Source organism: Polypterus senegalus, chromosome 17 (assembly GCF_016835505.1).
Source record: "Polypterus senegalus isolate Bchr_013 chromosome 17, ASM1683550v1, whole genome shotgun sequence".
Lineage (NCBI taxonomy): Eukaryota > Metazoa > Chordata > Cladistia > Polypteriformes > Polypteridae > Polypterus > Polypterus senegalus.
In genome coordinates this window covers 16179867-16204859 of record NC_053170.1, presented here as the reverse complement: position 1 = coordinate 16204859, position 24993 = coordinate 16179867, and the positions used below count along the sequence as shown (strand labels likewise).

Genomic DNA, 24993 nt, shown 5'->3' with positions numbered 1-24993 from the left:
GGTGTCTTTTAGCAAACTCCATGCGGGCTGTCATGTGTCTTGCACTGAGGAGAGGCTTCCGACAGGCCACTCTGCCATAAAGCCCTGACTGGTGGAGGGCTGCAGTGATGGTTGACTTTCTACAACTTTCTCCCATCTCCTGACTGCATCTCTGGAGCTCAGCCAAAGTGATCTTTGGGTTCTTCTTTACCTCTCTCACCAAGGCTCTTCTCCCCCGGTAGCTCAGCTTGGCTGGATGGCCAGCTCTAGGAAGGGTTCTGGTCGTCCCAAACGTCTTCCATTTAAGGATTATGGAGGCCACTGTGCTCTTGGGAACCTTAAGTGCAGCAGAAATTTTTTTGTAACCTTGGCCAGATCTGTGCCTTGCCACAATTCTGTCTCTGAGCTCTTCAGGCAGTTCCTTTGACCTCATGATTCTCATTTGCTCTGACATGCATTGTGAGCTGTAAGGTCTTATATAGACAGGTGTGTGGCTTTCCTAATCAAGTCCAATCAGTATAATCAAACACAGCTGGACTCAAATGAAGGTGATCTCAAGGATGATCAGAAGAAATGGAAAGCACCTGAGTTAAATATATGAGTGTCACAGCAAAGGGTCTGAATACTTAGGACCATGTGATATTTCAGTTTTTTTTTTTAATAAATCTGCAACAATTTCAAAAATTTTTTTTGTCTGTCAATATGGGGTGCTGTGTGTACATTAATGAGGAAAAAAATTAATTTAAATGATTTTAGCAAATGGCTGCAATATAACAAAATAGTGAAAAATTGAAGGGGGTCTGAATACTTTCCGTACCCACTGTATATACAGTAGTAGTGAAATACCGAATTTTGTAATGGTACTGACAAGTTGCATCAGCCAGGGATAAGTCACCCATATGATGAGCTGCCATTCCATCACCAGCAGCAGGGGCACCTATAAAACAGCAAGCGTACAGAGTTGCAAAGAGAATTCCATTTAGGGTGGCAATGGCGAGCAGTGCTAATATGGATGGCAAGCCGCCTAAAAGAGCCGTATAAAGAGCATAGGATTCATTCTGGCACTCAGCACCGGTGCCATAATATGCAGCACAAAACATACATACAGAAAACAATAAGACAATGTAGACTTGTACTGCCGACCAGTACTATATTTATAAAAGAAACACAAAATAAGCACAATTTAGATTGGTTGGAGGAGTTTAGAAAACAGGGAAATACAAAGGTGAAATCAGAGACTTTGTTTAGCCCAGGCCCAACATTAAGATTTGCAAATATCAGGATCTTAGCCCCTCTGCAATTTTTTCACACATTCTCTTACTACTCGGAATATAAATGAAAAGAGTGGGAGATATGATAGTCCACCTTTAAGTTTCACACTTAAGAGCTGAGGGAGTGGGGTCCACGGCCTTACATGTAGTAATCAGGGGCTGAATCAATTCAGATAGACAAAAACATCAGGGGCCATATTACTTTTGCACATTCCCGAAAAAAGATCAGGGGTTGGACGCAGCAGTTCAGAGGCTAAAAGCCTCAAAATTTATCCCCACAAAGCTACTGGTTTAGCCATAGTGACTGCAGTGTAGAAAAGAAACTGTCCTCATTTTGAATTCAGGGCAATGCACCAGTTTTAAATTTAAGAAATGTTTGTATTTTTTGCCATATGTTTTGATGCTCAACTCTTTCATTTTCTTTTTAATTCACTTTTTTTCTCCGTGGAGTTTGCTCTCTTTCTTGTATCTGAACGACACAAACACACACACTACAAGACGCCACAGTAAGTGACACTCCCTGATCTATTTTAGTGTTACTCACTTGTGTAGTTAGTAAATAATGACATAAATAACCAGAAAATTAAAAGATACACATTACTAATAAGCAAAAAAGCATTTAAATTACCGTTTCATTCAGTAAACATTTAGAACAACCAGTGAGCAGTTTCTGGATCAATAAAAATAAAAATAATAAAAAATCAAAACACAAACTGGGAAGTCAATGGTTACTTAACTAATAGAGCGGTACTAATACAAGAAGAAACTGGTTGGGATGAAAACCTGCAATCGCAGGGGGGTCCACCAGGACTGAACGTGAAGACCACCGGTTTAAATTAATGTTCCGCGCCCGTCGACCCTGCATTGGATAAAGCGGGCGTATAAAACAGACGGATGGGTTTGCACGAACCCCTTTAAACAGCGCTAAGAAGCGACAATGGTGAAGCTTAGCGACATTACATTCTCTTAGTTCTCTTAACGACCGGCGCTTCCGCTTTGCCAGAGAGTCTGTCATCTCCTCGGCGTGACTCTTCACTTTTTCACATCCCCGCAGCTCATTCGCGTCGGACAAACTATACACGCAATATTATCCCGCCCAATGAGAGCAAAGCAACCAATAACCGGATAGCTATCGGTCTATGACGTGAACGTCAACCAATAAAAAACAGGGGGTAAATAGCGTCATGTTAGGTTACGCACGGTGCCGCTGAAAGGAAAGATCCGCTTCGATATTTAAGAGCTATACGAAAATTACGCTTGTATAAACAATTTTCAAAGGAATTGTTAACGTTGTACAGCTGCTATCATGGTAAGAATAAAACACTTATACGGCTGAACTAAACGAAGATTGTTTTGTGGTTTAAACTAAAAACTGCCGTTTAGTGGTTACTTTTACTTTGTATATTGATGAGAGCTTTGCGGTTTTTTTTAATATATGTTTTATGGCGTTTTCAGGATAATTTCGTTTGTATTTACTTGGGGTAATAGAGTACCTGCCTAGAATAAGTGGGGCAGAGCTGAGCGCTTGCCATGACAAATCGGTCGTGTGTTTAAAGAGATTTTAAGTTGAGCTTCATTTTGACGCACGTTTTGTTATTTATTTAAAAAGAAATATTAGATCAGATACTGTGTGTAACTGGAAAAAGTAATGAGATCGGGGTGTTGGTTTTGGTTTCGCTTTCTCCTTGGCGTGTGCACACGATTGGTGCTGGACTCGGATGCTGCAAGGCCCATTCATTAGCCTCGGTAGATACCTAGTGCTTGGTGCCTTTTGTCCAGTTTCGTGGTCTTATTTCACACGATGTCCCTGATTAGCTTCCTACTGTTTTTTCAGGGGGCTTTTTCTTGAGGTTGATCTTAAGAGCTCTTCATCTTTATGGTCTTCATTATGGCATGTGTGCCCACGTTCGTGCACTTCAAAAGCAGTTGGCGATTCAGAGCCAACCTCAAAGGCACTCGTGGAGGCCGACATTTCAGCTGGGACTTTAAAGGTCTCTTTCTGGATTGTTGCCTTGCACAAGCCTCCTTTTTTTGTCCAAAACCATTTCTTCTTTCCACAAAAAAAAACATTTTCTGTGCCCCCAGAACTAATTAACATCTTTAGTGGACCACCACACTTTACTGGCTGAGATGATGTGCCTTTCATCACATCTCTTACTTTGTGTGGTTGTGGCCAAAAGTTCACCTTTTTCAGCCCGTTTTCCATTACAGGGGTCTGTCAGCAATGGTAGGAGTTCTTTATAGATTTGAGGAAGCTGAATCCAAATCTGGCAATCATGAATTGTTCTATCACATCAGATTTTTAAAAGATAAATGTTTAAAATTAAAAAAAAAAAAAAAAACTTTTTGAGAGGAAAAATGTAATATTTTTTAAAATGAAATACTCAGATATTTTAAAATACACATCTAATGATTTTAGATATAATTATTACTTACAAGAAGCAGTCACTTGGTAGTTTTTCCTCTTGTAGTCCTCTGAAGGAGTTTCACAGTGGAATGACCAACAGATGTCTGCTAACGCAGATTCGCTCGGCTGTCTACTTAACGTCGATCGCTTTGAGTGATGTCCTCCGGGTGGAATTGCTCTCCTTGTTTGTTATCTTGGGAACCCGAATGGGAGGAACATGTTGCACCCAAGTTCTTGCTATACCCTTGAATGTAAAGGTGCCACAGTGATTTTTTTTTAGAGCGATGCCACTGGGGAGACGTTTTTAGGAACCATTCTGATGAAGGTTCCAGAAATGTCTTCGTTTATAAATAGTTGTGAATAGAGGGTCACAGGTTTGTGAAATCTCTAAATCTGTAAAATCTTCTGATTTTAAAAGGACTCTTACTGCATACTGTGGCCCAGGCTCATTCCAGGTGTTCTTCATTTGTTGCTTCCTGCTAGACCTTAAAGTTTTGGAGTTTTTTCCCTCCCCACATGTTAGGAAACTTTTTGATTCCCAAAGACCCAATTTCATGTGCAACAAGGAATCGCACAACCCAGTAAAATGTCATTTTGGAACTGTTTTATTTTAAAGAGAGTAGGAAGAGCGATTTAAAATTTGCCCAAACTCTTTGTGTTTGAACTTCGTACATCTTGGATTTGAAGTTTGCATCCATTGAAAAGCTGCCAGATTTAAGGCCCAACAAAGATCTGTTTTTATTTTTGCTTTGTTAATGCAGAGAAACCTCTGCTTGAGTTTGTTTGTTTCTTTCTTTCTTTCTTTTGTTAGGTGGTCAAGGCAATTGATGGATCCTCATGACTTTGCATATTTCTGAAAAAAAAAAACACACTTGTACAGCACTTTCTCTCTCATCTTTCTGACCCCCTCTTGTCCAGAAGCCTTGCTGGGTATTTTAAAGGAACAAAAAGAAAAATTACTGATTGAAAGCAAAACACAAATATCAAATGTGCAGCAAGTACTTGCTTTTTGGGTTGTTTCCACCTCAACTGATGTTTAGAATGAGGAAGATTGCTTTTTTTCAGCCCAGAATATAATTCAAATAATCTGAGCATTAAAGGCAAACATAACTTTATTTTATTATTAAATCAACAGTTCTTCTCAAAACAGCATTTTTTACTGAATCAAATACCTCGCTGGAAAGGTTTGTGGTAGAGAAATTCCCATTTCAGAAATGGATTCGGCATAACGCAATCTTCAAAGAACACCGATACTTTTGTTGGCATGGGAAGATCCTGGTGCAGAGCTGCGTTATTTTTTTTATTTAGATTTATACTTATGGTAACTTATTGTGAGCTCCAGCAATCTTTTTATGTAATATTTCATATCCGATTCCACAGCATCTCCAGCTTACTTTGGGAGCAGTCATACTGGGTAGCCCACTGCGTTGTTGACTAAAAACAGTAGAGAGTCTTGGGCGTTATCAAACCCACTGTGCGTATTTAAGGATAACGTTAATAAATTCCTCACAAGCTCCAAGTAAGTTTTGGAGTGTTCCTCAAATAGAAAAATGTGTATTTTTTTCCCTTTCATTTTAATGTTAAACGGAGAAAAGTCAAGCAAAAAGATTACAAAATGCAAGCTTTCGAGGCACCTCAGGCCCCTTCTTCAGGCAAGATGTTGAAATCTCGAAAGCTTGCATATTGTAATCTTTTTAGTTGGCCAATAAAAGGTGTCATTTTGCTTGATTTCTCACTACATTCATAATGGCTAACAAGGTACAACACCCTAGTACTAATGTTAACCAGACTAGGACAACCATCTCCACTGTGTTAAAATGGGTAGATTAAGATTTTGTTTTCTCTCTTAAGGTAAAGGCCATGAGTGAGCAACAGGCTCTTCACCACATAAGGTCTTGTAACACTCCAAATAAGAAATGAGGAGAATTTAGGAGTCGTAGTGGACTCAACACTCTCAGCTGCAAGACAGTGTCTGAAAGCCATTATGAAGGCTAGCAGAGTGTCAGGTTATATAGCGCCTTGATGTGTGGAGTACAAGTCCAGTGATGTTCTGCTGAAGCTTTATCACGCACTGGTGAGGCCTTATCTGGTGTACTGTGTGCAGTTTTGATCTCCAGGCTACAAAAAGGACATGGCAGCACTAGAGAAAGTCCAGAGAAGAGCCGACTGGGCTGATTCCAGGGCTACGGTGGGTGAATTGCGAAGTAAGATTAAAAGAGCTGAACCTTTTATAGTTTAAGCAAAAGGAGAGACCTGATTGAAGTGATTAAAATTATAAATAGAATTAGTCCACAATGGATCGAGACGGTGACTTTAAAATGAGCTCATCAAGAACATGGGGACACAGCTGGTAACTTGTTCAGGGGAAATTTTGAAACATTAGGAAGTTTTACTTCCCACAGAAAACCACAGACACACGGAATAAGCTGTCAAGTATTGTGATAGACGGTAGGACTTTAGGGACCTTTAAAAGTTGACTTGTTGTTATTTTAGAAGAATTGCATCGATAGGACTGCCGAGCCGAATGGCCTGTTGTCATCTAAATCTGTCTAATGTTCTGATAAGTGCACTGGGAGTAATAGTGCCAATACTCTGTGGTAGGTAGAGAAACATTTTTTCCCAGTATGATCCCAGCCTGCATCAGTCCCAAAACATGTGGGCACATGAGCAGGGTGCCTGCTGTCAATTAGGGTCTCCCTGCTTGGATACAACTTTTGTTTCATCAGTACGTAGCATGTCTGGCTTATCAAGTTGCTTCGTATACTTCATATGTTGTGCTGAGGTTGTAGGAGAAGCTGGCTTCTGCCCATTTTTCTGTGGCTCACTATAAAAGACACTGGCCTTTTACAAGGGACACGTTTGATCTTCATTGCATAGCCGACCACATTATAAGCAGTTGTAACACAAACCTTTTTTTTTTTTTTCTTCCATTGAAGCTTCCAACATTTTGCTTCTATTTCAGTAACTAACATGCATCTCCATTATTTAAGTTTTTAGTCTATGCTGAAAACAAGCAGATGTAATTTTATAGCTTCTGCTGCTCTCTTAGAATTATTTTTTTATTTTCCAGGCTTTAGTCCGCTGCTTATCAGAGCCTGTGAATGTTGAGAGCAGAATTGAAGAAAGGGTGCAAAGACTTTTAAACATCTACATCTTCATTTTTTCAGGCTGTTGCAGGGGTTCTTAACCTGAGGTCCGTGGACTCCTAGGGGTCCATGGATGGGTTTCAGGTGTTCATGTGGGTCAGATAAAAATGTTACATTTATATTCTCTATAAAGCCAGATACTGTTGATTTTTCTTGCGCATTACGTCTTCCTGCTATTGTTCTCTCAAGTAATTATCTCACCTAAGCCTAATGCACGAGTTACACACTCGTGAGAAAAATAACGCGTGAGAAACTTCATGCAAGAAAAGTCACCATACGGCACCCCCCTTTGTCCCAATCAACAGTTTCCCATTGAAAGAAATGAAAGAAAACCCACCCTGCCACTGTGTAAAGTTTAATTACACTTTGTGTATGTCATATACAGGGCAAGTCAAAATTATGTTAACACTAATGGTACTGCTATGTATATACAATTTTTCATAAGGTACATGTGTTGAACATAATGGCGAACAGGTTGAGACATTCCTGTAAATCATCTTACACATATGAAGTATGTTTTGTGAATAAATTGTTTCCCCCATTCAAATGTTAACATCATTTTGACGCGCCCTGTATGTACGAGACAATCGAATCCCAATAAATAAAGTACTTGTTAAAGTTATGTTTATGTGAATATTTTTGGGGAAGGGGGCCCATAGCTTTCATCAGATTCTTAAAGTGGTCCGTGACTCAGAAAAGGTTAAGAATCACTGGTCTGCTGAATAGTAATTACACATCCCAATGTGCACAAATCTGTCCCGTTTAAGAGGATACCTCACAGAGGTTGCGGTGGCCTGTTTTCTAATGAAAATTCAGCAAACGAGTTATCTATTTTAATATATACAAAGCCTAACCAACATTTCTTTTTTTAAACTTAATAAAAGTGTGTTCTTTGGTTTAATTTGTTTTATTTCAAGCTAAAGGTTTGCTATGTTTTTTTCCTTTTAGGCTCTTGCAGTAGATTTTGCTGTTAATCCTCCTTTGACGTCATCCTGTTACGTTTCCTCCTCTCTTTCTTTTGACAGGTGCACATGCACCACTGTCACACTTGGCTTTGTCAAATATCTCACTGAGTGCTAATTCTTTGTTTCAGTCGATTATGTCCTATAATGGTGGGGCCGTAATGGCCATGAGAGGCAAGAATTGCGTCGCAATTGCTGCTGACAGAAGATTTGGGATTCAGGCCCAAATGGTGACCACAGACTTTCAGAAGATTTTTCCCATGGGAGATCGGCTGTTCATCGGCCTTGCCGGCTTGGCAACAGATGTGCAGACAGTGTGAGTAGTACCTTCTCTTTCTTTTACCAAGAAGGAAGTTTTTAGAACTTTTAAAACCTACTTTTTAATGCAAGGAGTGTTATTTATTTTTTTTTGTAAGGTTTTAAAGTTGCCTTTCCTCTTTTGCAGATCACAACGCCTTAAATTCAGGTTAAACTTGTATGAATTGAAGGAAGGAAGGCAAATCAAGCCAAAGACTTTTATGAGCATGGTGTCGAATCTTCTGTATGAGAGGAGGTGAGGGGCCTTTCATTTTACTTAAATGTTTTAATTAGTAATGACAGATTTTAATATAGCATGCTGGTGACAAACACGTTTGTTAGCTTTTTTTTTTAAGATGGTTCGCTTATGCTGCAAATGTAAGCGTTTATAAATGTATAGGTTCTCATAAAACCAATTAAAGAATTCTGAAGACGGGGGACTTGTAGCTGCATATTTATTATTAATTTTTTTTTTTTTTTTTTTTAAAATAACTACCGTTTGTAGCAGCAAGCATGACATACTAAATATACAATATATAAACAAGCAATCTTTATTCTATATAGCAGTTTTGTGTGATGACTTACCATCCCAAAGTGCTTTGATTGCAGAGCAACAGTACAATTGCTAACATTTAGTGTTACACTTGTTAGTGTTATTCACTTCGGGTCCCATAAGCTACATCCACACGACTACGTTTTCTTTTTAAATGAAACATTCTCCGTCTGCGCTAGTGTTTTCACTCCTACTCGTACAATTTTACATCTTGCTTATAGTTTATGCTCCATAGATGTATCCTTCATTGAGGTCAGGTTGATTTTGTGCTTGGTATTAACGTTTACCCTGTGTCACCATGCCAAATGACCATTGGTTATGTTTCTACTGTAAGTGCTCACTTTTGCATGAAAAAGCAGATTCCCAAAAAGAAAAAATAGCCACTAATTCACTGGGCCACAAGCGTAGTCTATATACTTAATTTTGTTAGAGTTGAGGACAGTGTTCCATAGAAACTCTATTGATAAGGTAGGTGGATGGATATAAAAGAACATGAAAGAAATGGGCAACCTGTGCAGCATAATTGGGTGGTTAGAAAAAGTTAAATGCTACGTAATAACAACGAAGTGTACTGAGAACATGGCAACATTTTTCTGCATTTTTCATATTGGTAGGAACACGACTTCTGTAGTTTTCTTGCTTGTAATGAGAAAATGGCTGGTTTTGGTTCTTACTATTAATGTACACGTGGTGTAAGTGTCCCACAGAATATTACAGGTTAGAACTGAATAATTTAAAATTCACTATTGGCTTGCACTCCGTTCATAGATCATTCCTGCCTCGTGCTGTAATCCTGCTGGGACTGGCGTGACACTGGAAGGATAGATGGGTAAAATAATTTAAACACGTACTCCTTATAAGTTTTAAAGAATTGGCATTCAAAGCTTACAGATGGCTTAAAGTCTATTACAGAGCTGATTGTGTGGCGATTGGGTATTTGGAGAAAGAAAAGTAAGGACAGGAATTGGAGGTTAGTACGTTTGAAAGAGACCGTACTTCTGTGTCTGAAAGTATTTCATCGAAGGTCGCGCATGGCGCAGCAAGCATCTGAGACATGAACAGTCACTGCGCCACCGTGTTCCCATGTTTAATAACATGATTTAACTCCTGTCATCATGAAAATGATATCACGTATACATCTCAGTATTTTAATTATTCAGAGAGCTGTAATATCACGAATGTAATTGATTCTGTGTCCTGTCGGAGGAAGAGAAAGCTGGTTGAAGAAGCACGTAATTATTCGCACACACAGAGCACATAGAAGATCAAATACAAAACAAAGCATTTAACGTGCTACTTTAGTTACAATGGGATTTGAGAAACTAGTAAATGAAACAATTTTAAGATGAAATTTATGATGTTCGACTTTAATGACAAATTACGTGATTAAAGTTGACATTTATATATATATATATATATATATATTTTTTTATATATATATCTCTGTACCCTAAGAAGCTTTCATATGACACTCCGCCGGTGGGCTACGACTTGCCTTTTCACGGCGACTTTTATATGTGACAAGGTTTTTTTTTATTTTGGGCACTGTGCGACTTTGTGAACTTGGGCTTTCAAGTTTCTCCGTTATGCTATGTCACTCGATCGACTTCCTTTTGTTGTTTATACCACTGTTTAGACCAACAAATAGTATGTTTTTCCTTTGCCTGCACTTGGTATTCGCTGAGATTCTTATGTTTTCCACCGTGCTTTTCCCATTGTCTTTTCATAGAATATTGAGCTTAAGGGCTATTTATATTGATTTACATATTCAAAGAGGTGTAATTCTGGGAGGAGTTGGGGCAGGACGGCAGGCATGTGCACGAGCGTTACTTTGCACGCTGACCAGGATTTATGTAGCGGAAGAATGTGGAAGTTGGCGAACGCACAGATCCCTGCATCTGTAATTTTTTGTGCGCAAGCACATTTTGGCTTTTGTGCTTACGTCATGTTATAGTGTGAATTCTACGCACGGCGTTACGCATGAGGCCCCTGGTGAGTGGGGAGGAGATGGCCCAAGTAGGAGTTTAAGTGCATCGTGGGGTCTTGTTAACGCAGTGCTTTTCAAGGTCAGTTCTGGGGATGGTGGCTGAAGGCGTTTTTGTTCTCACCAACTTCTGTTTTTGTTTGGACTCGTTAACATAAGATGTTGTTTCTCAGTTTCTGTTTAGGAGTTAATGTTGAAATTACAAAACTAAGTTTGGCACATGGTTATTAGAATGTACCTTTTCATTTATGAATATTACAGGGGATTATTTAGAGTTTTTTATTTCCAATATGTCTTTTAAGATTTTCATCATCCCAATGATTTTTCTGTTGGTTATTTATATCATTCTTTACTCGTGAGCACATTAGAAGGTCTGATGCTGAAGTAGTTGCAGGCTTCAGTGTCATCTCCCAGGCGTCTCTTTTACTTGCTATTTACTGTCATTATGACAGTGCAATTAAGGGGGCAAATTCATTGGAAAATAATAAGTTCAGTGTTTAAAGCAATGTGTCTTATGAATGTAAAAATCACAATGCTCTGCTGCTCTGAATGAGAGAAAAGAAGACCAGCAAATTAAATAAGATCAGTTAGAAGAAAAACAACTTGACTGATTATGAAACTGGTGAGAACACAAACATGCAGCCCCGTGGGGTCCCAGGACTGAGTTTGAGAACCACTGTTTTAGAGGGTCCAGGCCTATGCTACTGGTCAAAAGCTTTAGAAAACCAAAGTTTTTCTTCAAACCCGGTCGCAATGCATGTAATGATCGAAAATGGTGAAAAGCTAAGCAGTAAATTGCCAGAGGTTTATTTAAAAAAAAAATTAAAATTAAGGTTAGCAAAAATTGAAAAATAGGAAATTTCTGAATATTACAAATGGGCCTTCTTCAGGCAACAACCAATAGGTTACAACCTACTGATTTTTCTACAGCAATCAAAGTAAATGAAGCCTTGCAAGTTGAAGCACACAATTTGCTCAAGTGTCCCAACTCCTGTCGATTACTTCAAAACTCTCTGTCTGTCTTGAAACAGTTAGAACAGACTGTGTTGCTACACTTTCTTAAGTACTACTTGGAAAATATTACACTGTAGAAAGATGTCAATTCCAGTGATTATGGCAAGAAAACGGCAATTAACAAATTAAATAAGACTGAGCATTATTACCCCCAGAAGTGTAGGCCTTTCATTCAGAGAAATTGAAAGAAAAAAATATATATATCAGTGTCTGTGAGTCCAGTGGTGCCCTACACAATCCAAAGACAAATGGAAACTGGAAGAAACTCTGACAGGAAGAGATCTGGAAGAGCCAAAGTCACAAAACAGTCAGTCATATTGAAGTTTTGTGTTCAAAACCTCTGTAGTCAGTAACGGATGAAACATTGAAGTGTGGAGGGAAGATGTCTGATTTGCATGTAAAGAGTGGAAAAAATTAGAGAGAGGTGTCTATTTAGAGCAAGCGATGCAAATGTAGAAGTCTGTAAAGGTCTCATTGACAAAGTTGTGTGTGCTTCTGTGCGGACGCCACTTCGATTCCAGTCTGATGTTTAATTTGAACAGCCGTGAATGGTAATGGAGGGCTGGCGTCATCGGATGTATGCTATGGTTGGTTCTCTGAGTGACCATTTTTAAAGCATTGTCATTTTCATGTTGTAGTTGCCTTGTGAGGAAAGACTGTAAGATGGTGAGGTCATTTCTTGTGTGTCATCTGCAAATCCGTTTTAATATTTTTGCCCTTTCACCAGCCGTGCTAACGATATGAGGTTTGCAGATTTTTTTTCTTCCTCCTTCCTTGTTGTAGGTACCAGCATGATGTTGGGTGTTACTTATGTTTGTTCTACCATGGATTAGCAAAGCATAACTCCAACTAATGGAGGGAGGTCAATCTACATTCAATAACTTATAATAAGAAAGTGAAAACATGTTTTCAGACAGGTTTGCTAATTAAAAAGAAATTCAGTCTGAACCCCATCATTCATAGAAGTATTCAGCCCGTAATTTAATACTTTATACGAATAGAAACCCCCTTGGCAGAAATTCCAGTTTCAGTCGTCTTGGATAAGCTTTGCTCACCTGGATTTGGGCACTTTATCCCATTCTTCCTGACAGATCTCAAGCTCTGTTAGACTGGATGGGAAGTGTGTGTAAAGTGCCATCTTCAGGTCTCTCCACACCCACTTGGACAGTTCCAGACTTATCCCTAAGACCATCCTAAGCCAGTGTTGTCATCCTGAAAGGTAATTCATCACCCCCAGTCTGAGGTGGTCTTTACAAAGACCTTTCTGTATTTGGTAGCATTTATTCTTCCCTAAATTCTAACCAGTCTCGCTGTCCCAGCCTCCGTTTAGCGTGATGCTGCCACCACCATGCTTCAGTGTACGACTGGTATTAGGCAGATGATGAGCAGGGCTTGGTCTTTGACAGACGGAGTGCTCGGAGGTTTGCCCATAGAGTTCAGGTTTTGTCTCATCAGACCAGAGGATCTTTCTTTCTAACGCTCGGAGTCCTGTAAACTGTCGTACTCCTCTGGCTGTGTCCAATCAAGTTCTGGACACATCTCAAGGGGGATTAAAGTGAACAGGATACACCTGACCACAATGTGGGGTGCCACAGCACAGGGTGTCCAAATACTTCTCGAAATTTAGAGGTTTCAGTTTTTAATAAGTTTACAAAACTTTCTGAAACTTTTTTTGTCATTATGGGTTATTCAGTCTAGTCTGATAGGCAAAACCTGCAAATCTATCCACTTAAATCTACAGCACAATAAAGTATGCAGAAAGTGAAGGGGCCTGAAGGCTTTCTCAGTCCACAGTGTATGTATCTTTTGAAATCCAGAGAAAGGTGATGACTTCTGAGGGGGCTGAGTACTTTTACAAGGCCCTGTCGATGTTTGTAGCTGCATCTGAATAAGGGCACAATGCCCCAAAGGCACTGCCAGTCGTGCACCCACAAGAATTTTGCTGTAGTCTGTAAGGGTGATCAGTATTGCTTTGGGTACAAACTATTAGTTTACTGGATGAGATGATATTAATTCAGTTACCACTGTTAAGAATAAAATGAGCAGAAGTAATGAAACTAGGTTAGCCAAAGAAGGATATCTCAGTGTCACCTTAAGGACAGGCCACCCCTTTTTTTTTTTTTTTAAACAAAAGCTGAAGTCTGGTATTTATGTGGACACAAAACTGCAGAAACTGAGCAAGTAATGCATGCAGATACCACTTCCAAAAGTACAACCAGAGGCACACTGGTTGGCTTAGTTTGCATTTCCTCCCCGTGTGTGTGTGTCAGGTTTTTTTTTTTTTTTCTTCTGAAACTCTCATTATTTCCATGTGCCACAGACGTTTTAGGTTGATTCTTCCCTCTAAATTGACTTGGTTGAGTATAGGATGGTCCAGATATGGACTGGCGCTCCACCCAGGGTTGGGTGCAGCACTGCACAGATGCCGTCAAGGGTGTGGGCCTTCGCCCTTTTGCTCACCCTAGAAGCTGAGTAAGCAGGTTGAGATTAAAATAAAAGGAGAACTGACTCAAAGACCTCGAAAGGCTTGTTTTTAGCGACCTCTACTGGCCGCCAAAAGTAACAGCAGATGATGTCTACTGCACAAGCGGAGAGGGCTGTGCATTTTCAGAAGCGGGCATGAACTATTCACATTGCACAACTTTTATTTTCCAGCAATTTTCAGTGACAGACCTCATGTACAAAATCATAGCGAGTCTAAGGCAGAGCTGTGGAGTCACAAGCAATTATTGGATGACTGGAGTCATATGGGGGAGATGTACCAACTCAGACTTAATGTAAATTGTAATATAATGTGTTTAAAATGTCTAATTTCACACATACCAATTCTATTAAGCTATTTTCTCTTCCAGCCTTTTGATACAAATTTAGCTTTTTTTAATTTTATAACTTCTGTCTTTTGTTTGAGTAGCTTTAATGTTTGTAACTTCTGTAAACTCAATCCTATTGTTTTGGACCCACCAGTGGGACTGAACAGTGATGCATAATTTTTAAAAGCTGCATAAAAAACCTCATTAATTTACTAATTGCTATAATTAAAGTACTTTGTTTTGCCATTAAAATGCCAAACTACATACTCTGATACCACATTGCAAACCAACCCCTTCAAGATATGGCTGAATTGCTGACCAGACTGCTAAATGAGAGGGATGTTTGAACTTTCAAATGACAGCAGAATCCAATTTTATGGATTTCAGATTTATTTTTTTTTATTATTAATTTTGCAACTGTTAGTGTTGTAATTTCGATCCACAATATAATTTCTTTACCAACGGTATACAATCTTGACCGTAAGATCTGCCCTCAAAAATGCTAAAAAGCCATTGATCTTCAATAATGGACATGAATGCCATGGACACTTGCTTGAAAACAGTAAAAGCGGAGAAAAAGAAAAAAATCTTTTGCGCAGCTTCAGAACAGTACAACTAGACATATTTACTTGTAGATATTTCATAATTTTTTTTTTCTGATGTTCCTGACACATTCACTGTCACTCTTCTAGTGTTTGGATGCTTATTTCAACATGTATGGAAATAAGAACATTCAGAGTGCAGTTTTTGGTAAAAACATTACAACATATCAATATTCTTGAGATGTAAAAGTTTTGAAAGAGAAATGTCCGACCTAAACGACATGGGAGAAGTTTACAAGACTTTTGATAAACCAGTCCTTTACCGTTAAAAGTGTTTTTTTTATTTGTAAGCATTCATGCTATGAAGCCACTAAGGAACTTCATTCATTAACAGACTGACCTACTACTGCATGCTTTCTTTCCACAGGTTTGGCCCATATTACGTAGAGCCCGTTATCGCCGGTTTGGATCCCAAGACTTTTGAGCCCTTCATATGCTCGCTGGATTTGATCGGCTGTCCAATGATCACAGAGGACTTTGTTGTCAGTGGCACTTGTGCGGAGCAGATGTATGGCATGTGTGAATCCCTGTGGGAGCCAAACATGGTAAGTTGACAACTGCCTGACATTGCCTACAGTGGGCACACGCGTGCGTGCTTTCCGTTATTTTATTCACTTGGGGGAGACGTGAGGTGGCCACTGGCTTTTGTGTGAAAGTTTTAATAAAAAAAAACACGGAATAACTTCAACATCAATCAATTCAACTAAGATATGACAACTGTAGAGTGTGGGTTTTTTTTTTTTTTTTCCACTTGTTTGCTTCGTACTTACAAAGGATTGAGTAGAAAATATCAAACCAAAGCACCATAACCCCCAGTTTTTTATCAATTTTTAAATACACTGCTAAAGCACAGGCATAGTTAGCAGAGCGCCAGGCCAGGTCAGTATCTATGGAGCCATCACGCTCTCCCCACTCCTGCTGGTTTCCAATCACATCCCAGAAGCTTGCATGATTAGTTAAATGGCATCTGCAAACTGGCACAGCGTGGTTGAGCATTGAGGGGTAGGACCGCAGTGGACTGGAATTTCAAGGTTTGTTCCTGCTTTGCATCGTTTAATTTTATTTATTTATCTCTTCTTTGCACATTGGGAGGAGGCAGTTAAGACTAAGAAATGGAACACTAAAGAAAGCCGTCACGTGGCCTGCTTTTAATTTCCACTGGCATTGCCAAATAAAACCATCTGAAGGAAGCCCATTGCATATTATGGGGTCTCAGGTGTTGGCTGTGCCCTTACCCAGGGGAGCAGCAGACATTGTTCTCAGCACAGGTAGCAGTGTTTTGCGTGCCAGTAGGTGCCCTTGTCATTCACCAAGACACTGTTGGCTTTTTCCAGATCGGAGCACAGTCTTATTTCCTGAGTGCATATAAGTACACCTTTTTTTTTTTTTTCTTTCTTAGTTTGCCCCTCTGCTCCAGTTTAAAATTACAAATCAAACAATTCAGATATCATGATTCAAGTGTACATCGCAGAATTTCATTTAAGGGTATTTGCATGCATTTCGGACCCACCAGGTAGAAATAATGGCACTTTTTCTACATGGTCACCACCATTTCAGGGCACACAGCAGGTCTATTACAGCTGGAAGAGAGGTGAAGAAGAGAGTGCAGGCAAGGTGGAGTGGGTGGAGCGGAGTGTCAGGAATGATTTGTGACAGACGGGTATCAGCAAGAGTGAAAGGGAAGGTCTACAGGACGGTAGTGACACCAGCTATGTTAAATGGTTTAGAGATGGTGGCACTGACCAGAAAGCGGGAGACAGAGATGGAGGTGGCAGAGTTAAAGATGCTAAGATTTGCATTGGGTGTGACAAGGATGGACAGGATTAGAAATGAGGACATTAGAGGGTCAGCTCAAGTTGAAGGTTGAGAGACAAAGTCAGAGAGGCGAGATTGTGTTGGTTTGGACATGTGCAGAGGAGAGATGTTGGGTATATTGGGAGAAGGATGCTAAGGATAGAGCTACCAGGAAAGAGGAGAAGAGGAAGGCCTAAGAGAAGGTTTATGGATGTGATGAGAGAGAGAGAGAGGACATTTAGGTGGTGGGAGTGACAGAGCAAGATGCAGAGGACAGAAAGATATAGAAGAAGATGATCCGCTGTGACAACCCCTAACAGGAGTAGCCGAAAGAAGATGATGTTTAGGAGTTTGTCGCGTATCCCTTACATGCAGGGACTGCTTGAAATCTGCGATTCACAGACCTCACCAGGCACTGAACACAAATTTCATTTCAGATAGACTGCATCACGTAGGAATTTGGAGAAATGCAAGCTGAACTTTTATTTAATTAACACGTTTAATGAGGCTGACACATTGCATTAGTTCAACTGAGCTTAAAATGTTTTGCTGCTGATTTTCGTTTGAACTCTCCATCTGAAGCTTCTTACTTCAGCGTCCAATGATAGTTATCCATTTGCCCTGATGACGCTCTTCTATTGTTGTCATAAAACTTTTCATAATGGTCGTCACCTACTGCACCAGGATTAGCTGGGAAGAAATCCAAGTGTGAATGCAGAAAAGGAATCCTAGACTGATTAGAACATTATTTTAATCTTCGTGCCTTTGTATGCTTGAAGGATGCGGTCAACCTCTGGACCGAGTCCTCCAGTGCCTTCCAGGAGATTCTCTGACCCCATTTGCAGATGTTCAAACACTCGTCATTGATGATGTGTCTGATTTGGATATCAACAAAAAATGCCATCCTTAAATCTTGGCATCCGCTCTTTATGGAGACGTCCGTTTCAAACAGTGGTGAGAGGTTAAGCAAAATGACACCTTTTATTGGCCAACTAGAAAGATTACAATATGCAGGCTTTTGAGGCAACTCGGGGCCCCTTCAGGCAAGATTGGGTTAGGGTTAGATTATCTGAAGAAAGGGGTCCGAGTTGCCTCAAAAGCCTGCCTATTGTAATCTTTCTAGTTGGCCAATAAAAGGTTATTTTGTTTAGCTCCTCACCACATCCATAATGGCTAACGCGGTACAACACCCTAGCCTCAAATAGCGAAATCCTTCAAATTCTTTGTTCATCCCTTCCACAAAATGTCTCATCAGTCCAAGTTTTATATGAAGAGGAGGCATAAATCTCTTGGTTGGGTTGACCAGTGGTTCATATGCCTCACTTTTCAGCCCTACTTATGGAGTGGTCGGTTCTTCTTTTAATGTAATGAAACTCTTTAGTACGGTTGTCCCATTTGTAGTAATGGGTGACTTTGAGATCAGCACACGTTTCAGTTGTAGTCGGTGTAAATTAAACGTACGCCAAGGAATCACAAAACCAGGCGATTGCAATAAAACGGTACGTGGTAGTGTGAGGCTGCAACTCCTTTCACAACAGTTTAGTTTTATATGACGCCTTTCCAGTTTTCTGCAGGACGGTGTAGTTTCTTCCCTGTGATGTCCTGCTGAATATATCTAACTGTGCCCCGTCAGGGTTTAGCATTTGAAATAAAGATCGGAGGAATGGCACAGACCTGCATCCTTTCAGTTGCACATGAAGGGTGTAGGACAATGTCAGCAGCAAAGGGACAACACTTCTGGGGGGGGGATTTTGAACAGCGCTGTGGGTGTCTCTCCTCTAAGGGCCCTCAGGAAGTTGCATCAGCGGCCGCCTGTCTGTTTGTTTCTTTTGGAGTCGCTTGCTTGCTGCCACTGGTTTGGGGGCAGCAGAACAGGAAAGTATGGTAAGGTTTTAAAAATGGTGCCCCTTTTTTTTTTAATGGCTGGGGGATCGGAACGGTTTGTTTTATTGGGCATAGGAAGCAGGGGTCGAGAGGCACACCAGCGCCATCTTGTGAGCATGCTTGGTTAGCTCACTTGTTTAGAGGCACAGTACGTGTGACAGGCGCAGGGGTGAACCAGGCCTCTTATCAGCTGATGGCAGGAGAGGCTTATAAAAGCCTGGCCTGAATGTAGAAGGGGGACAGGCTTAGAGATTTGGAGGTCTTCAGCATTGCTTATGGCCGTATGCTGGTTTTGCTGGATGAGAGGGGGTGGGATTCTGTTGCAATAGAAGGCTTAGCGACGCTCTCGGCTTTAGTGAGACGGGCGGCAAAACACAAATGATAGCTGAAATGAGAGCTTGTCGGAACTGAATGTGCTTGGATGTGAAGTGCCCCGATTTTGAGTGTGTGCAATTTTTACTTGTTTTTCTGAGACTAGGGGGCTTTGCCCCCTGCTCGCTTCACTCGCCAATCCCCCTGGCCTGTGCTACGCGCCTGTCACTTTGCGTCTCTGCTGCTCTTGTATGCGGATTTCACTTTCACCAAACAACAAATCCTTTAATTTTCGGATACGCCTCTTCATTGGGAAGAAACAGTACTTTTCCCTGATGGCGACATGAATTAGATGATCTACAAGTCTCCAACTTAAAGTTTAAATCCGCACAATATATTCAATCTCTTTTCGCTGTTCTGTCACTTCACTGAGTGATGATTTCCATTTGTTTGTGATAATGCAATCTTTACTCTCGTTTTTTTTTTTTTTTTTTGAGTCTTTTGAATTTTCCTACTTCCATTATCTCTAACCTGCTCTGCATGTGTATCATGCCAATGTTTTTGAATTCTTTACGCTGTTCTACTTTGTCATCTACTCTTTGTCCTTTATTTCCGGCCCCAGGCGTGGTTAAATCTCTTGGCACAAAGTCTCATCTCGCGGGACTTGAGATCATCTCTCTGAAAAAGTCGTATTTTCCCAGGATTTTTTTTATTATAATAGATATTTTATTGTGCATTTTTCTATCCTGTTTAAACACCTATCCCTGCGGTGTGCTGGCACCCTGCCCAGGGTTTGTTTCCTGCCTTGCGCCCTGTGTTGGCTGGGATTGGCTCCAGCAGACCCCCCGTGACCCTGTAGTTAGGGTATAGCGGGTTGGATAGATTAAACACCTATTTACTGTTTTCCCATTTTTGGAACGTGTACTTTATGAAGTGTGTTTATCTGTTTATTGCACCTCTGTGTCTGACTCTCATACTGTGTTCCACTGCCCTCGATGTCTCTGTCAGGGTCCTGGGGTCTCCCAGATTTGCCAGTTAAGAAACCTGGGGGGCCTGACAGGTAGGAAAATTTTAAAGTTGCCTTTTTTTTTTTTTTTTTTTAATCAACAGCCCAAAATCCTAATGATACCCCTGAAAGGGTTCAGGAAGCATCATCTTAATCGTCCAGCATAATTAGCACAATATTACACACCTCAACTAGCATCACCTCTTTAGAGGGTCCCATGTACTTGACATCTTGCCCACCTTTGTGTGTTTCAGGAGCCAGAAGACCTCTTTGAAACCATTTCTCAGGCAATGCTGAATGCGGTTGACAGAGACGCTGTATCGGGTATGGGGGTCATAGTCCATGTAATGTGAGTATGCGTTCTGCTCCTTTGCTGCCAGAAATAACATTTATTTAAAAATAAAAATACACAGTTAATGTCTTTTTTTTTTTTTTTCCCCCCTCTCCCACAGTGAAAAGGACAAAGTAACCACAAGAACACTGAAAGCTCGTATGGATTAAAATCGGTATAATGTTGGAACTTTTCTTTTTCATGGATTTGTATTTTTATTGCCATTCTTTGTTTTACAAATGTAACAATCCACTCATTAAAACCCCGGAATGAGTAATGAAACAGACTGGGTGCCATTTAATGGAGATGCATGTACCTTTAAGAACAAGGCAAGCTAAACAGGAATTTGTTTTTTTAGCATCTTATTAGCACTTCTGAATTAAAATATAATTTTACGTCAAATGGTGGGGCGTCAACTGTTGGGTGTATTCATGGCAGTGGTTCGTTAACCGCACAAAGCTTAATTACGCCTTCTGAGGACTCGGCTTCTACACATACGATGCTTGAGAACAAGTGCTATAGAAGTTGAATTATTCTTGCATATGAGGCCAATTTACACACGCAGGTCATGTTTGTGTTAAGTCCTTCTATCGACGTCTCTACTTCATGTTCACAGCAATAATGCAAAGAAACGACACACACAAGCAGCAAGAGTATTCTTAAAATCTGGTTTCCCTGTTTTATTTTAAATATCCTGTCATAAAGGATTGAAGAAAAGATTTACAGACAGATAACACTTAAAAATGTAGTTTCCAAGAGTTGTTGGTGTCTCAGTACTTCTAAAACATTGCCTTCAATGACATTGGTAGTTTTATGTTATGCAGTACAAAAATACCAAAAGGGAGTATGTTTTCAGAGCGTAATTTTAACACTGAAGGGAATGTGGACATTAAAATACCAAAATAGTAGATTTCCACAGTCTATAAAAGCAAAGCCAGTGAAAGCAGCCCAATATTGGTGAACATTTGTTTCAACATCACATCCAGCCAAACCACAAAGTCGTTGTGCTACATCTAGAGTTGCATGTTTTCATACACTATATAAAGTATATTTAGTATATGAGCCATGTGGATTGTGCTTCAAGAAGTCTAACCCTAGCCACACTCTTCTTGACTTGGCTGCACTTTACCTCCCCATTAAAAGGATTTATGCCCCCCCATAAAAAAAAAACAAGCAAATTACACAAATGCTGCCCAAGGTTCTTTCAATTTGGGTTCCCACAAACCACCATTTCCAAGATAACACAATTTAACAATCAAAGCCCCTGTATTATTTTGCTCATTTTTTTCAGTTAGAATATAAACATTTAAAGGAATACTCCACCCAAAAATTATTTTCTTTAAAAATACATGTCCCGTGCAGTTTGTAGGGATGGCTGACAAAACATTTTTATCTTGTTTTCATGAAGAATGGAGATAAAAGTTTCTGATAGAATTCAAGTCTGTAGTGACCTGCATTGGACAACTGCAAACAATTTCAAAACGTCCCTGGAGAAAAAATTTCATGTTAGTCATGTCACATACTCCAAATGTCCCAGACAAGTGTAATTTTCACTAAACCTATTGTTAACTAAACCACTGGAAAACTATCTCATGAACTAAAATGCGTTTGAACTGAAGGGCTGCCTCACCCATTGGTCCGGAGTCCTGCCCAGTAACCGCTTACTCATTGGCTAACATTACATTTCAGGTTATAGCGAAAGTGTAAAGCTCGCTGAGAGAGGTGCACAAATTTAAGAGAGAGAGATTTTTAAAAATCAAGTAAAAACATTAATCAGGACCAGAGAGCAGGCTTTGGACTTGTGGATATCCGAGCTGCTTCAACAAACAGAAGGTCTGTTCACCTCTAAGTAATCCCAAGGTGGATATGAATATAAATGTTAATAGAGCATGAGGGTCTACAATTTAAATCCATATTTGTGTCACTGTGTTCTGTTTTAACTCACAATAGCACTTATTTACCAATATTTTATTAATATTACATGTGTTTAGGACATTGTGAGCATATGACTGGATGACTTCATGCCACACGAGTAATGTGATTACTTTCGTGGATGTAATTGACATTGTTTGCTGTTACCTACCATTGGTCACAATAAACTTACTTTGTATGTATCCAGATATACATTTTTTTTATCTCAAATCCTGTAAATGCCAGAAGTGATTCTACTCCGTTGGGCCCTTGACCCACAATTGATCTATCTTGGCCTTTGGCGTTAACCTCCATCCAGCCCTCCAATTTAAATGGAGAACTTTTTGTGGGTTGATGGCAGGACCCTCACACCTTTCCCAACATCCCCTCTATCTTCCTCTGTTCTGCATGAAAACATGAAATTGAAGTTTTTTCTTGCCACTTCACTACAAGTTACCAAGGGTAAGATGTTTTTGGATGGAGTGTGCCCACACTTCTACGCTTTCATTTAAAAATGATTTTTAAACAAAGACTCTGCCCAAACTAATGTTTTTCATATTTTTATGAATATCTCAGCCCACACAAAATTGACCAAAAATGTGGTGACCTAGACGTTTGCTTACACTGGAGATGGACACATCGGTGGAAAAATTGTTCAAAGGATTGCAATAATGCCAGCAAAACTGTAGTGACCGGTAAATTATTTGCCTTTTGCGCTTGTATGCAGCATTCAAACTGTACAAAACTGCAATTTAGGCATATGTAGGTAAGCAACCCAACAAGCACCATAGAAAGTAACTTTTCTACATTGGCTGAATTAACTTCATTTTTTTTTCTGTGAAGGGTGACCAATCAGGTAATGATGTTGTAATGAGCAGAGTCCAATCAGGGAAGGGCCACGTAATGAGCACGTCCTATCCAATCAGAGTCGGTATTTTTGAAACTCTCTGTTTTCACTCGTTTTCAGAAGCAGACGGTCCTAAAGAGCGTCTTTTAAAAGTCTCCTGACGGGAGTTAAAGTGAACGAAAGGTGAGAATGGAAACTAGTTCGAGTTTTTAAATGAAAGCGCAGTAGTGTGGTCGTAGCTCGGGATCAAGACAGAAAAGTCCTTGCTTTTGTTTTTAATCTGGCACACATACTGGTAATTTAAAATATACACAATGAGTCATTTAGTGCTAAAACACTAAGTGTCATGCCTTTTTAAAGGGGGTCTCTACCATCACATGAATCTCCTTTTAAACAGTAAAATTAAACATTTTCATTTCAAGTTTAGTTGAATAGCACATATTACACAATTCTTTCTTCAGATGTCTCCTAATGATCACTCAAGTCTTATCCCAGTACTGTCCACATTAAAGTTGAACCTTCTAACTTTTCAAATTAGATTGCAAAAGGAAAGGACATTTCAAGGCATGATAGTTTTATTTGTGTTAAAAGCACCTTGCTATCCACTTCAAATATAAAAAAAACTGTACATAAAAGTTAGGCACTCGCAAAACCTAATATTACTCATAGAGGCCTTTCTCATACTGGATGGGAAGAGTACAATTTAAATCGGAATAAAAACGGAGGGGGAAATCCCTTTTGTAAGAATTATTTATGTTTTCTGTTCAAGTAACTTACCTTTACTGCTGTTTGCTGGCAACAAAACAATACTGCATACAAATGACAAAACAAAAAAAATTATAAAAATAAAATGCTACATGTTAAATGTAAACAATATGTAAAATATTGATTCATATAAAACCCTTTTTTTTTTTGAATGGGTATCAAATCCTTTTTAAGCATTCATTTTATTGATAAAAGTTGCATTTATCTTTAAATTATAAATACATCATATGGCAACTTAACATATGTAAGAAAAATTAAAACCTTACCAAAGTAGGACTAGTGTGTCTGTTTCAAGTGGGTCACTAGGATAAACTGCGTTACGTGTCTTTCGATGGTAGACATGCATTAGAACGTTACGTTGTGTCAATGAAAATCCAGCTGTTGAGCGCGGCCTGACATGTTAATCTGACGTGTGTGTTGTGCAAGTCAGGACACCAATCGGCTCAGGGGCGGCTGTGGGGGGTGGAAATGAGGATTACCGCTGAAGAACTGTGACAAGTTAACACTCCAAGGCAATGCTGACAAAGGTTTTAGTACATACATGATAGGCTTGCGCTGGGTTCATTCACATTTACTAAGATCCGCAGCTGGGATGCAGCCATTTTCTCTCAAAAATGTACATCTGTTAAATACTGTTGTTCTCACACACATACCTGCTACAGTCTGTTGGTCTTAGTGTAACAAACAATTTTTTTTTTTTCTCTTCTGAAATAAGTTTCAGTCTCATGCATCTCTCAAAACCGCAGGAGATACAAGGGGAGGAAAAACGTGGCACATGACGGAAGGGGACAATACTATGATAGGATGTTGGACATGAATTCCAAGAATCGTTTGGAGTACTGCTCAGGGTTTACCGTGGATATTTCAGCTCCAGCCTGTGGAGAAACAAGAAGAGGAGTGAGTTAATAATCTGTGGTCAATATATCCAGAGTTAGTGTGAATGTGGAAAAAACATCTGAGCCATGGAGTTGAAGAAGAAAAACCCTGGATAACCTTTTTTACGAAGGATCTGGATGAGATGTTGGGATAGTTTAGCTATTAGCTAAACAAACGGATTTGATAGAGCGAATGATAACCAAACCTTCTTATGTTTTTAGAAGAAAAAACAACAGAGCAAG

At 39.7% G+C, this 24993-nt stretch overlaps 2 protein-coding genes across 2 annotated transcripts in view; one reads left to right on the top strand and one right to left on the bottom strand.

The window, feature by feature from the left end:
* The first annotated feature begins 2420 nt into the window (after positions 1-2420).
* Positions 2421-20634, top strand: psmb3 (proteasome 20S subunit beta 3). Its single transcript, XM_039739636.1, has 6 exons — positions 2421-2559; positions 7897-8081; positions 8211-8318; positions 15393-15570; positions 20276-20370; positions 20474-20634. The coding sequence occupies exons 1-6, from the start codon at positions 2557-2559 to the stop codon at positions 20520-20522; spliced, it is 618 nt and encodes a 205-aa protein (XP_039595570.1). The 5' UTR covers positions 2421-2556; the 3' UTR covers positions 20523-20634.
* Positions 20635-21006: 372 nt separating this feature from the next.
* The window catches only part of LOC120517367 (phosphatidylinositol 5-phosphate 4-kinase type-2 beta), a 62188-nt gene continuing 58201 nt past the window's right edge, over positions 21007-24993 (bottom strand). Inside the window, exon 10 of the mRNA XM_039739635.1 lies at positions 21007-24750. Coding sequence (XP_039595569.1) covers positions 24670-24750 — 81 coding nt within the window. The 3' untranslated portion in view covers positions 21007-24669. The remainder of the gene's footprint in view (positions 24751-24993) is intronic.